We start from the raw sequence: 13,664 nt of genomic DNA, 5'->3' as shown, positions 1-13,664 counted from the left end.
TGGCTAGTTGTCACACAAGTTTTTTTTTATTTATTAGGCTAATATTGAATGATTTCATAAATAAAGCTGTGAAAAAATTAGGATTAGGCCTACGCCTGCCATTGAATGAACACTCATACCACCACTTTATTGTATAGCTCCATGTTTAATGACATCGATAGCAGAAACGTTTGTTTTCTTTTTTTGTCGGTCCGCGGTATCTTGATCAACTGCGCAGCAAATTATCAGACGAAGCACCGGGCCTAATTTCACTCCACGACTCCGCGGACCAGCAGTCTCCACGTTGCGGACCCACATCAAAACAAAACTATTTCCTGATTGATTGAGAAATCCTATTTTCTGATTGGCCGATAGGTTAGTAACTGAACAGCAACTCTCTGAGCTGAATGAACGCACAGACAGCAACGTTGACACGTTTGTATAGCCCTTAGAAACTTCTGTGCGGGCAAGTTAATAATTTATCGGAGTGAGAAATGCCATGTGTGGCGTGTGAGCGTGTGAAGTCATTGGAATGCGTGTGACTTGAGAGGTCTGGATGCTAGCCTTCTCGTGATATTTTTTTTTTTTTTTTATTCCGGTCAGGGCGGATCAGTTAAAATCAATTAATATATATATATATGTTCTACAAATAGGCGCGATTTTCGAGAAATTACGGTTTATTGGCAGCGCAGATCCATATGAGTTGGGTGAGGGAGAAGAAGTACCAAGTTCAACCACAAGCGCCCCCCTTCCTCTGATAACTTCTGGCATTATTCTTCTTTTCCCCTGGTTTGTAGAACATATATATTTAATTAATTTTAACTAGGGCTGTCAAAATAACTGATTAATTCGATTAATTAATTTGAGAAAAAATAACTGATTAAAAAAATTAGTGCAGATTAATCGATTCCGTATGACTTTTGACCCCGAGCCGTTCTAGTCAGTAAAACTTAGACTGTAAAATGAAGGAGAGAGAAGAAAACGTGCTGCCTGGATCATTGATTGGAACATTTACTTTTAAAAAACGGCCTGATGGTGTTGATAAAAAATAAAGTGTTGAAAATAAAGTCCTCTGCAATGTCTGCAGCAAGGATTTGCATATCACCGGAGTTCATCAACTCTGTAGTCGCACATCAATGCAAAGAAATAAGTGTTGACATTGAGGGGAGTGTTAATTTATTTTCATTGTGTCCCCTAGGTTATATCTGTGGCCTGAAATGCCTTGTATGTGAAAAAAAACTTCTTCCCTAAGCACTTTTGAATTTATTTCCTCAGCATATTAAGGCATATCATAGATTATTATGGCAATTATTTGAACAGTGAAAATAATAATAAAAGTCTTTGAACTTTAATGTCACTAATGCTGATTATTCAATGATTCATTTTAATTTAAATATTTAAAATACTTTCACAGCAAAAATTATATATGCGATTAATTTAGATTAATTAATTACAGAGTATGTAATTAATTAGATTAATTTTTTTAATCGATTGACAGCCCTAATTTTAACTGATCCGCCCGCAAATGACCCGAATATCATTAAAATATTTTGTTTATGACATAACCGCAGGTGACCGCGGTCATCTGCGGGCGACCGCTTAATTTCGGGCAGACCGCGCAACACTGATCCGTACCGAGGTTAGTCCTTGTCACGTAGCTCTTATGTAGGCCTAAGTAGACTATGCAGCTTAATACGAAGTTCTCGTAGATGTCCACTGTAGTGTTCGGATATTAGGGGTTTGCACGGCGTGTCATCAGTTCTGGACGTCGCCATATTGGAGATACTCGCCTCATTAGAAAGCATTAGGCACTGAAGTAAATCCCTAACATCGTCAAGGAAAATGGTTAATTATTGCCGTGTTTTAGGTTGTACCAATAGGACAGAGTGAGGAAAAACATCTGGTGTAGGTATCGACTTCCAAAAGTTATTAAAAAAACAGGGGAAAAGGAGAATAATGCCAGAAGTTATCAGAGGAAGGGGGGCGCTTGTGGTTGAACTTGGTACTTCGTCTCCCTCACCCAACTCATATGGATCTGCGCTGCCAATAAACCGTAATTTCTGGAAATATCGCGCCTTTTCTTGTGGTCCAAGTCCTGCCCTATATGCCTTTGCATCTTAGACGCATTTTGATGAGCTTTTCTGTTGTTTAGACACGGTAGCTCCATACTTCATTGGTAGACTTCCAAGGGCCTTGACATTTAAAACAAGACAGAGAACTTTGAAAAAGCACTGGTAGTTTATTTACAAGACGATTTATACCGTTATACTGATTTGTCTACCAATGAAGTATGGAGCTACTTTGAGCCTCGTAAATGGTGTAAAACAGTGATTTATTTGCATGGCTAGGCCGATGCCCGAGGCACCACAACAAAACACTGTGTTGGTAGCATTGGCTAACTAGCGCCAGATTTCTGAGTGCAGGGGACAAGCCGTGGTGAGCTATGAGACATACATTCACACTCTGTATCATGTTTCAACACACTTTAGGTCAAAATCACACCGGAATTATCCTTTAAAGCCAGATGGGGAAAAAGTGGGTAATTTAACAAAAACACAGGAGGAATGGGAGGGAATTTGCAGAGAGCAGTGAAGGACTACAAATTCACCCTCTTGGAGAGTCTTCAGCTGGAAATATATGATACGTTTTTTTGTACTCCTGCTCAAAAGGTCAAAATACTCTGATCAAACTGACTGTTGGAGATCTTGTGGATGCGTTGTGGCAGATCACTTCCACATCTTTTGGGATTGTCCCTCTGTGGCTCCATTTTGGACCAAAGTTCATGATGGCTTAGAATCAGCACTTGGAATAAGAATCAACTATGATTTTAAAGCAATGTATCTTGGTGATTTTGAGGAGCTTCACTGTACAAGAGGAGTTGAGTATTTGTTGAGAATACTATTAGTGGCAGCGAAAAAAGCTTTAAAGGGGTGGTAAGACTGTTTTTAGTGGCATGCTAACAAATACCGATGACTTGCGCTAGCCTAGCACCTGCGAACTCTACAATTAAAAGGACTGGATGAAACGTGTTGAAAGCGGTCTCCACTGATAAATATCACACTTGCTAACTTGGAAATGAGGTCCAATGTCCAAAATCCTGAACCACCCCTTTAACAAGAAAATGGCTTCAAAACCACCCTCCAACAGTGAATGAATGGATCGATGTGGTTTATAATATAACATGGAAACCTTGCGAGGCCAAACAGACACATTTCATGAAAACTGGTTGTTGTGGCTTTTCTATGTAGGCCTGATACACTGTACACTGATACACTGGGGGCAGCTGTTCCCCCATTTGGTGCAAATCTAATAATTTAAATGGTAGCTTATAATTAGGCCTATTTGAAGTAAACAGAACTTTTGTCTAAATGGACTCCCCTGGTTTATTACTCTATATTGTTTTGTAAGTTATTTTTCTTTTTTGTTTTGTTTTTCTCCTGTACACGTAGGCTACATTGTGACCAAGAACAACTTTGGTTATGTATGTGATCCAACTTGAAAAATGAAATTACAAAAAAAAAAAAAGCTTACCTTATCTAATTAATTAGTTCTCCTTACAATGTCACCTTGTTCTTACTGTGACGGTTTCTGTTAAAATTAATTAGTCAACTATTATTAGGGCTATTTTAATGTAGCCTAGGCTTTATGACTATGTGAAATTGTTTATTTTGATGATAATGTTAATTGTTAGCGTCTGACAAGAGCCTAAACATGAAAAAACTGAGGCCTGAGCAGGCTGCTGCACTATTGATGCTAATCTACTAATCCAGGGATTCCCAAACTGTGGTACGCGTATCCCCGGTGGTAGCCTACGCGAGCTACCACTAGGGGGTACGCGAGATGAAAAGGGCAATGGCGGAAAGGAGTTAAAAATGAGTAATTAATACTCTAATTAATTCATAAATAATACATAATTTCGAATCGGGTTATAATGATATGGAAACGTGAAATTAAAGGAAATCATTTGTAAACTCTATAATAGGGTATGTTTTCATTAAAAAATAAGCTACACACAATACGTGATTTCCTGCGGGCAGCCAGAATATCTGGCGCGTTAGTTTCGTTGAAGTATAGCCTAGGCTAGGTAGAAGGCTGCGTAAACATGGAAAACTGACTAAAAACAGGGACACTGTCCAAAAGGCCTAATTAAAGCGATCGAAGAGGAGAAACAGAGCAGGACACAGGTAGGTCTAACGATGGAATGGGATGGAGGGCAGACTAATGAAGGTGGAGATGGAGCACAGGGGGATAAAAGAAAGAACGAGACATAAAAGACTGCGCGAAGAAAGCTAAAGTATGATGGATTGGGAGACAGACTGCCCAAAGCCACAGTGCGTGGTCTGCAGTGAGATGCTACCTAACCATTCTAATGTGGTTCTCCACTGTTTTTTGTAACGTGAGAGCTCATAGACCAGTTGCACATTTTGATTATGTTATAGAAGTTCTATATAGAAGTTAGAAGTTCTTCTACTATAGAAGTTCTATATACAGTCTATGTGTTATCATGTAGGGCGGCTAATTAAACAACGATGCCTGGAATGCGTCAATAGAATGAGTTACTTTTTTATGTGTTGGATGGTGGGGGTACGCGAGCCGAGTCAGGTAGAAGGTGGTCCGCGGGGGGAAAAGTTTGGGAACCGCTGTACTAATCTAAAGACATAACATTTTGACATCAGAACTTCTGCCAACCAGAAAGACCAGTCGAATTTGGTTTGTGTGATGTCATCAGATTAGATTCTATTCTGTGGCGATCAGGCATGCTGGAATACATTGATTTCTTATGGCGCCTGGAAATACATGGAGAGGATCTCGTTGAACAAGATCGTGCGATGACTACAGTGCCATTGTTTCGTATAACAAAAAATAATAGAATGTAGTAATAAACGCTTTTCGTAATGTTTTTGACACGATGGCTTTGATCGCAAAGGAATGTAATTTAGTGAGAAGAAAGTTGCGAACTGAGTAGTATATAACGTTAACTCAAGTGTAACATACAGTTTGCTTGCTCCTTGACATTATCGGACAAACACTTAATCACAAAACACCGAACAAGTAAAACCAGAGGGCGAGAAACAATTAGCAGCTACCTCTGTATGACTCCTTCGATTTTCCTCGCAGGTTAAAATACTGGTGAACCTAACTAGGGTTAGCTACCAATACTTAGCTCAATTGCTAGCTAGCTTCGCTAACGTTAGATGATTGGTGGAGATGTCTGTCCTAGATAGATATAACACGTTAACGTTAGCTAACAACTTGTTCTCCGCAGAGGTGGTACTTGCTAGATTTAATATAGCTATTATATATTAGATAAGATAAGATATGATGTATGCGGGTGAAGAATGTGCTTCTGATATGTCACAGCGAGTGTCTATTATATCAGGTTAGGTTGCTGGAACCTGGAAAATGCTTGCTAACGTTAGCTGAATCAGACTGTTAGGAAATGGGAGTAAGGACAAGTTTATCATTAACGTTACCGCATGAGAAATGTTGATTTGGAAAGTAAATTTGTTGAAAAAGCTCAAAAATATATGGTTGCATTTTTACATAAATTGAGTGGGGTCTCATGTAGTAGTTATATGTACCAGGATGGCCGAGTGGTTAAGGCGTTGGACTTAAGATCCAATGGACATATGTCCGCGTGGGTTCGAACCCCACTCCTGGTAAAAACATTTTGAGGCAAATATGGTTTAACCAAAGGGAGAGCGACTGAAGAAAGAATATTCGCCTCGACGTTGTCCACTTCTGAGTGAATAAATAGGAATTGGTAAGGAATCGTTTCAGCGAAGGAACACTACCATTCTCAGGCGCTACCTCTATGGGTACTACCAGAGAATGCGTAGATACTACCCTAGAGCCGACAAATGAAAACAATCGTGGTGTGCGATCCATATGGAATTTCATAAAAGTAAGGCTATACGTGAAATTAACAAAAGTTATATATGGCATCGTGTGTAATTGGACTTTTGTCTGAAAATCCAAAGTGAAGGGATTTCCAATAACATGAAGGATGAGCTACTCTATAAATGAAAACAATGATGTTACTATCGCCTCCTGCTGGTGTCTGGGAAAAATTGCACACAGATGGCTGACACCTGACTGCTGGATTGGACAGAGTGATTTAGGGAAAAAGCAGTATTCGGGTCACACGCATACTACCGAGACAGAATTAATGTAAATGTGTAATTTTGTTGCACATAGAAGATGATTTGCACGTTTCACAGCGGGAACGCTCTTCTCGAAAGTTCTGTGAAGAAGCCCGTTGATAAAGTATCGCCAAAGGACCAGCAGAGGGCACCATAAGAGCGTTTATTCCAGAGCCGTATGGCTCTGGTTTATTCCAGAGCCAATGGATTCACATGTAACTGCGGTTGGACTCGGACTTCTATTCCCCGGCAAAGCACCAGCACTTAACAGCATCCCAAAACTTTGAGACTACTTTGTTTTATTTTTCAAGTAACTGTTTACAATTAGGTGTAACATGTAAAATGTAAAAACAAAAAACCCGCATGCAATTGTATAAAGGACTTTGAATAAATAACCAATTATTCATAAATGTGTCATGTGTTTATATCAACTGTTCGACCATTCTCCTGCAATTCGTGCCGTGGTGAATCGGTAAATGGTCGTTGGTTAATCGGTTAATGCCGTTAGCTCACGTTTGGTTTTGCCCTAGCCTGCTACCACCATAGGGCTACCACGCCACATCCCAACTTTCTGTCCCAACGAGAGGGCACCACTTGTCCAAGTTGGTCGCCAGGGTGCACGGTCACGTGACTGCGCTCGCGCCATGTTTCCATCTCTGCGTTTGCGAAGTTTTTTTGCAGGCTTGCGCAGGCAGCGGGGAAGGGAAAGGTAACTTAGCTTGCAACAGGAACAAAGTTAGGGAAGGGCTCGATTAAAGCTGCATCTGCACCCGTTTCCCCGTCTACAACGGCGATACTTTAGAACCGGAACACAATACTGTCCGTGCCGTGGTGGAAGAATTCAACAGCCACTGCGGAGAAAAGAATATTCTCTGACTTTTGATTGAGATTATCCCTCGCAACACATTTTTTGGGAGCGCGTTCAAGTGGAGACTGGGTGTGCGAGTCGGGGCTGATGTTTGAAAATGTCTTAAAGGCCGTAGCGAGGGGACAGCAAACGTGGAAATAGCTCACTTTTCTCGCTGCTCCTCGCTGATTTCTTCGAAACTTTGGGAGACTTGTGTTCAGACCTCAGGACTGTCAGTAAGGTGGGAGTTACTTATTATCAAATCACTTGGCACTTGGTTAGCATTAACGTTAATCTGTAGCAAAACACTATTCATGTTTCGAAGCGATGCTAGATCGGCTCAGATCAAATCAAATCAAATCAAATCACTTAAAGTTGGTTAAAAAGAGATTGGATCCTGTTACAGTAAACTTTAGAACGTTCAATAAATATAGATTGTCACAACATTGGTTTAAGAGTTTTAATAAAGTTAAGTGAAGCTAATATTTCAAATGGATACTGGATGTACTTGACAAGATATTGTTTTACATCCTGCAAGGTGGGAAAGACAGCAGTTAGAGAATGGGAGATGTGTGTGTGTGTGTGTGTGTGTGTGTGTGTGTGTGTGTGTGTGTAGGCTATGTGTGTGTGTGGTGAGTGACCATGAGGGTGGGAGAAATGAAGGGGGTGGCCGCAGAGTTTTGTGTCAAGAGTCAGCACACACACACACAAATCGTTCTCATGTTGGTGCTTACTGTGATGATCGGATTAAAACGACCCATGGGAGGCGGACTGAAAACGACACAGTCCACCGAATGGACACAGGTTTGGCCCTGTACACCGGTGCAGAGCTACCTGTTTGACTAGGTAGAGCTAACGTCATGTCCATAGCCTGCACCAGTTTGGAAATGCATTCAAGTCTAATGCAGTATGTTTCATTGAACCCTCGATGAAGTGCTGCCTCGCTGGTTTTTGGGAAGCTCTGTACGCGAGGGGAGGGAAGGAAGGAGCCATGTCTCGCGAGGGGAACTGAAATCGAAGCCAAATGGTTTTTATATCTACTTTAGGAGCTGACGTCACCCTCTAACAGCGCCCGAGCTTGTTTATTTCTCGGTCCCCTCCATATAGCGCCTTTCATGGAGGTTTGTTCGAGCCCCGCACACGCTTGCATGTTCTGCACCTCTCAACATTCCACCATTATCAACGTGACGTCAGCTCCGAACTGACAGCTGGGCCTTGCAAAAGTAAACTTCCATCCAGCCGACCTGAGCTAAATTCAGCAAGTCACGACTGTGGGAGTGTGGGAGGGTGTGTGTGTGTGTGACACAGTACTTCTGAGGGACTCGCAGTGGTCACTCATCATCCACAGTTCTGTTTAAGTATACTTGGTTTTTCACACACTCTTGTACTTTTTCTTCTCTTGTCAGATGGTGTGCTTTATTAAGACTCCACCCGTGCCTCTATAGATGTGGTAATGATAGCATGCCTGTGGTGTTGCGCGCACACACACTGCACCACCCATTCTCAGCGGTCACCTCGTTGACTCCCTGGATTCCTCCCTCCCCCTCAGGCCCTTCGGCCTCTGCAGTCTACACACACACACACACACACACACACACACACACACTGTAATTGAGCAAAGGGCCTGCCTCTTCCCTGGGCCTCCGGGGCTCTAGCCAGGCTTAGGGTTTGGGCGTGCTGTGGAGGAGTCAGTCCCCAAGATCAGAGCAAGAGCCAGCCAATTTGGGACAAAGATGGAGAATAATGCCAGAGGCTGCTTTGAGAATGAGTAGTGTCAGGATTGGAGAATCCTAGTCTGGGATTCTGGTAACAGGGCAAAAGCCAGTCAGACGGGTGCAATTGTGTCTTTAGGATGTGAGGTTACTGGCTCATCCTGGTAACATATTTGGTTTTAAAAGGGACGTGGTCCTTGAAGATTAGCTCTTGCTCTTGGAAGTTACCTGGATTTGAAAAATCTGACTGGTATTTAGCAGAAAAGCTGGTAAACTTGCTTCCTAGTCCAGTCCTCAGGTCTGGACAAAGAGAAAGAGTCAATGTTTGGGAGTAAAGCCCGGGAGTGGGTTGGAACTTTAGCCAGGATTGGAGAGTCAAATTCTGGGATTACGGTTGGAGGGATGGGGGATTGGGTGTGAGATTATAGTCTGTAAAGTTTGAAGGAGGAGTCTGCAGTTCTGCCAAAAGGGTTGTTGATATTTTAGCTCAAAGGCCAATCAAATGACACCCCTTCCCTCCTTGCTCTTGAAGCAATGTGTTGATAGGCTAGAATTGTCTATGGATTGGCTCCGAGCCCATGTGTTTGTTTCCCATTCACAGAGCAAGGGATTGTGTACAAACACTGGATTTCTTTTAACTTTAATCACAGAATGGACCGCTAGAGGAACGCGAGGAGCAATTTTCTGAATTGTACAGAAAGTGTAATGGACCAGAATTCACAATCTAGGCTGAAGACGAAGCTCAGACTCAGTGGGATGTCTCTGTTTACAGGTGGTGTTACAGTCCGAGTGGGACCTGCAAGGAGGTGACGGGATCTATCTGGACATTTCCAACCAAACCAGCCGTAGTCGCGGAGCGTGAGGACACACACACAGGGAAACATGGCCGACGCAGCGTCGTCCAGGGATACCGCCGAGGGAGTAGCCGACAACGAGTTCAGTGACATCATCAAATGGAGATCAGGTGGGTGGCTGAGCAATACGATGGAGAGGGACTCTGCTGGCCTTCAGAGACCAGGGCCCGCATGACCTGGTCTTAACTGCCCCATATGTTTATGTGTATGTATAGTCGCTTCAAGGATCTGTGATGGTGCAGCTGTGGAAAAGTTCTGGGCAACGAGTTGCCCTGCGCTTTTGGTCAGCAGGACAGATGTGAGCAAAATCACATCTGTCCTGCTAACAAATCACTACACACACACACACACACACACACACTTGCTGATTTGTAAGCCTTGGGCATAAGGCAGAGTGAGGTTTGTTTTGAAAGAAAGTGTCTCTGTTGGACATTATGAGGTGTTAATGGGCTTTGGGGTGCAGCATAGCACAAGCAGCGCCTGTTTGGACCACACCACCTTGTTATATAGGGGTGTGGTGGGGTGTTGTGAACCTGAAGTTTGATTAGCTTGTATTTGACACTGCCATTTCATTGTGCATTGCATTACATATGAGTGTAAGTGGGTGTGTTTGTGTGGCTTTGTGATACACATGTACCAGTGTATCTGCCTACCTTACCTATGACCTCACAGTGATTTGAAGGTTTATGAAAATTGGATTTAAAATATGTAAAGTTTGGCACGATCTAATAAGCACTTTGACTCATCATTTCCTTATGGGTCCTTATGAAATGACGGTTGATTCCTGCTGACTCTCCATTTTTTGTGGTTTGGAGTGGGTGGCACATACCCATATATTGTCCGCGCTCAGGGAATTGGAGACTTGGGAAGGTTGAGCTCGGGAATGCTGGATTTGGGACGGCTGGATTTAGGGGAAGGCTGGGTCCTAGGCCCAGCTCCAGACCACAGTGCATTTTCTTGCAACTGTTGTGGTTGCCTGGCAACAGCGGCTGTCATGTTTTCTTGGTTGGGACTCGAGGCCTGCTTTTAACTCCATAGGAGAGAGAGAGCGGGAAAGAAAGACAGAAAGAGAGGTTATTCTGTGTTTTGCGTCACACGCCCTGTGGAGTCCAATCAATGCACATCTCATTCTTTCTTTACTCACTAATCCATCTGTCCTTACCCACTAATCCATCTGTCCATCATTCGTCTTGCAGGCCTTCTCTCTTTTATTTACATTCTACCATAATTAATCTCTCATTCTCTTTTGCTCTCTTTCACACTTCTTCAATTTTGACTTCATGTAGGTGTTCTCTCTCTTTCTTTTTCTCACTTATGGCCAAGCTCTCTCATGTCATTCATCCATTCCGGAATCTCTCACTGTAATTCATCTCACACTTCCTCTCCTTCTCTTTTCCTCTCTCTCCCTTTTTATCTCTCCTTTTTTCTTTCTCTCCATCACTTACTCAATGTCTTCCTCTTTCAAGTACTCTCTCTCTCCTGGCCTCTCTCCCAGCTTTCATTCCAGAGCTATCTCTCACTCTAATTTATCTCTCTCTTTCTCACTCTCTCTCTCTCTCTCTCTCTTTCCTTCCCCCTTTTATTTTTATCTCTGTTATTTCTCTCTCTCTCTCTCTCACACTCAGTCCTGTCATTTCAGAACTACCTCTCACTTCATATCCCCTTCACAGCCAGCTGCCGTTTCCCTCACACCATTCCAATACACACACACACACACACACACACACACAGAGACACAGACACACACACACGCACACACACACACACAGGAGTTAGCCAACAGCAGGGTCGGCCTGAGAGTCTGGCCACTGCTCTGTTCTGTCAGAGATTGGCACCTGTGGCAAAAAAAACATTTGTGTCGCTGTGCCATTTTTTCCTCTCTGAAAGGCCACAAACGACATTATCCTGTTTTAAATCCCTTATAAATCTGCACTATTAAAGCCCACAGTGTACCTTTATCCATTACCCCCCCCCCCCCCCCCCCCCCCCCCACACACACACACACACACTAACAAACCAAAACAAGTAAGTCATGTCCTATTAGCAACAGTCAGTCTCAGAGTAAAGTAATGGGTCATGGTACAATTAGAATTCTTTTTCACCAAGGTGCTTCTACTGCATGTGGAGCCGGTGACCTATGGCCAGTTTAGCCAGAGACTTTCTAATGAGGAGACATGCCACTCAAATAATCTCCCATAGAAATGGATGGGGTTAGTTTGTAATGCAAACATGGCAGTTGTCTACATTCCGCCGCCAAAAGTATGAAGAACATAACATAAGAATGTGTGTGTGTGTGTGTGTGTGTGTGTGTGTATGTGTATCTGTGTGTCTATGAGTCAGAAAGACAGGGAGATAAATAGCTGTGAATTTCCTTCTCTTTTTATGAACTCTATTCTATTAGTTGAACTGATATGCTTGACGCACTAATCACCTTTGTCAGAACAATTAAGATGTGTGTGTGTGTGTGTGTGTGTGTGTGTGTGTGTGTGTGTGTGTGTGTGTGTGTGTGTGTGTTTTGGGTCATGCCATGTCGGTCTGGTGCCATGGCAATCCTCAACCTCGTGTGTGTGTGTAATAGGACACTGGGAAGCAGGGGAAAAAAGCCACCAAATAAAGAGACGTGGTGGAGTTCAGTTACATATCCCCCTCCTGTTGTTTTGTTTAACCACCTAGTGAAGCTGGGTCACCTTTGGACAACTGTGTGTGTGTGTGTGTGTGTGTGTGTGTGTGTGTGTGTGTGTGTGTGTGTGTGTGTGTGTTTCTGTGTGTTTCTCTGTCTAATGGTTTACCTGGGGTTGAATGACCCAGGCCCTCTGAACTATTGAGCAGTTTTGAGTGTGTGTGTGTGTGTGTGTGTGTGGTGGGGGTAGCATTCCACTTTTGTGAATGCCACTAACATGAGGCTGCTGTTGACCCAGGTGTGTGTGTGTGTGTGTGTGTCAGGGTGCGATGCTTTGGGTGTGTCTGTTCGGTGTTATTTTTCTCCCTTTGTGAGTGTGTATTTATGTTTTGTTGTATGATAAGGGTGTCAAAGAAATCTGTGTGTGTGTACATGCCCGCTGCTATATGTGAGTGGCCTGGTATGATTACAGACTCAGTGTTTATTTTATTGGAAAGTCTGTGTCACCCATTCCGTGCGTGCGTGCGTGCGTGCGTGCGTGCGTGCGTGCGTGTGCGTATGTGTGCGTATGTGTGTGACGGAATTAAAAGTGTTGATTTGTTTCCTTCCCCCGCTGTGTAAATCATAGCACACTAACATGCCACAGCTCCTCACCACCAGCCTCTAATATCAACAGAACCACAAGTCAAATAACCTGAACAAAGGCAGCACACTCACTCATGTCCACACAAACTACCCATAGCCAACAAACTGGGACTAGCTGGTGTGTGTGTCTGTATGTGTGTCTGCATGTGTCTGCATGTGTGTCTATGTGACCACATCACATGAGTAGCTTCACACTGGCCAGTTCCAGCGCGTTTGTTTGTTTGTTTGTTTGTTTGTTTGTTTGTTTGTTTGTTTGTTTGTTTGTTTGTTTGTTTGTTTGTTTGTTTGTTTGCCAGCCAGTTTACCGTGGCTAGCTCCTGTTTAGGACATCAGTCATGGTAATGAAGCTATAATATGTTAGTTAGCTATGATTGCTACACAAGGTTGCCCAATGTGAATACAAACACACACATGCACACACACAGTGGACATGCTTACAGCACATGTGCTTCTAATGAGTCATATCAGAGGGTGTTGGACACATACACATAAACACGCATACACAAACACACATGCACACACAGTGCACATGCTTAGATGTGCCTCCACTGAGTCATATCAGAAGATATTGGACACGCGCACACACACACACACACACACACACACACTTACACACACACTTACACCCAGTTTAATTAAAACACATGTACCGTTGCGCTACATTGCTGTGCGTCTACACTGACTCTAAGACATATTTATTAATAGTTACAGACTATGTTATGGGAAAATTGTGGAGGAATGTTAATTCAGATGTGTTTAGCCTGAAAACAGCACTGCAGCAAATCTCCTTATTTGTTCCAGCTCCTATTCCACAGCATAATTTGTGTGTGTGTGTGTGTGTGTGTTTCTGTGAGTGTGTTTTGT

The 13,664-nt window shown here is 43.0% G+C and overlaps 1 protein-coding gene and 1 non-coding gene across 2 annotated transcripts in view; both read left to right on the top strand.

Moving 5' to 3' along the window:
* The first annotated feature begins 5,559 nt into the window (after positions 1 to 5,559).
* trnal-uaa (transfer RNA leucine (anticodon UAA)) lies at positions 5,560 to 5,642 on the top strand. The gene has a single exon. It is a non-coding gene; the product is annotated as a tRNA-Leu (tRNA).
* A 1,174-nt stretch (positions 5,643 to 6,816) lies between these two features.
* utrn (utrophin) overlaps positions 6,817 to 13,664 on the top strand; it is a 170,893-nt gene continuing 164,045 nt past the window's right edge. The window contains exons 1-2 of the mRNA XM_076272512.1: positions 6,817 to 7,210; positions 9,454 to 9,645. Coding sequence (XP_076128627.1) covers positions 9,564 to 9,645 — 82 coding nt within the window. The 5' untranslated portion in view covers positions 6,817 to 7,210; positions 9,454 to 9,563. The remainder of the gene's footprint in view (positions 7,211 to 9,453; positions 9,646 to 13,664) is intronic.

The sequence above is a fragment of the Alosa pseudoharengus genome, unplaced genomic scaffold, assembly GCF_046254945.1.
Source record: "Alosa pseudoharengus isolate Yale_2024_CS ecotype anadromous, Long Island Sound unplaced genomic scaffold, YU_APseudo_1.1 YU_APseudo_1.1_scf_7, whole genome shotgun sequence".
NCBI lineage: Eukaryota > Metazoa > Chordata > Actinopteri > Clupeiformes > Clupeidae > Alosa > Alosa pseudoharengus.
This window is presented reverse-complemented; position numbering and strand designations above follow the sequence as displayed.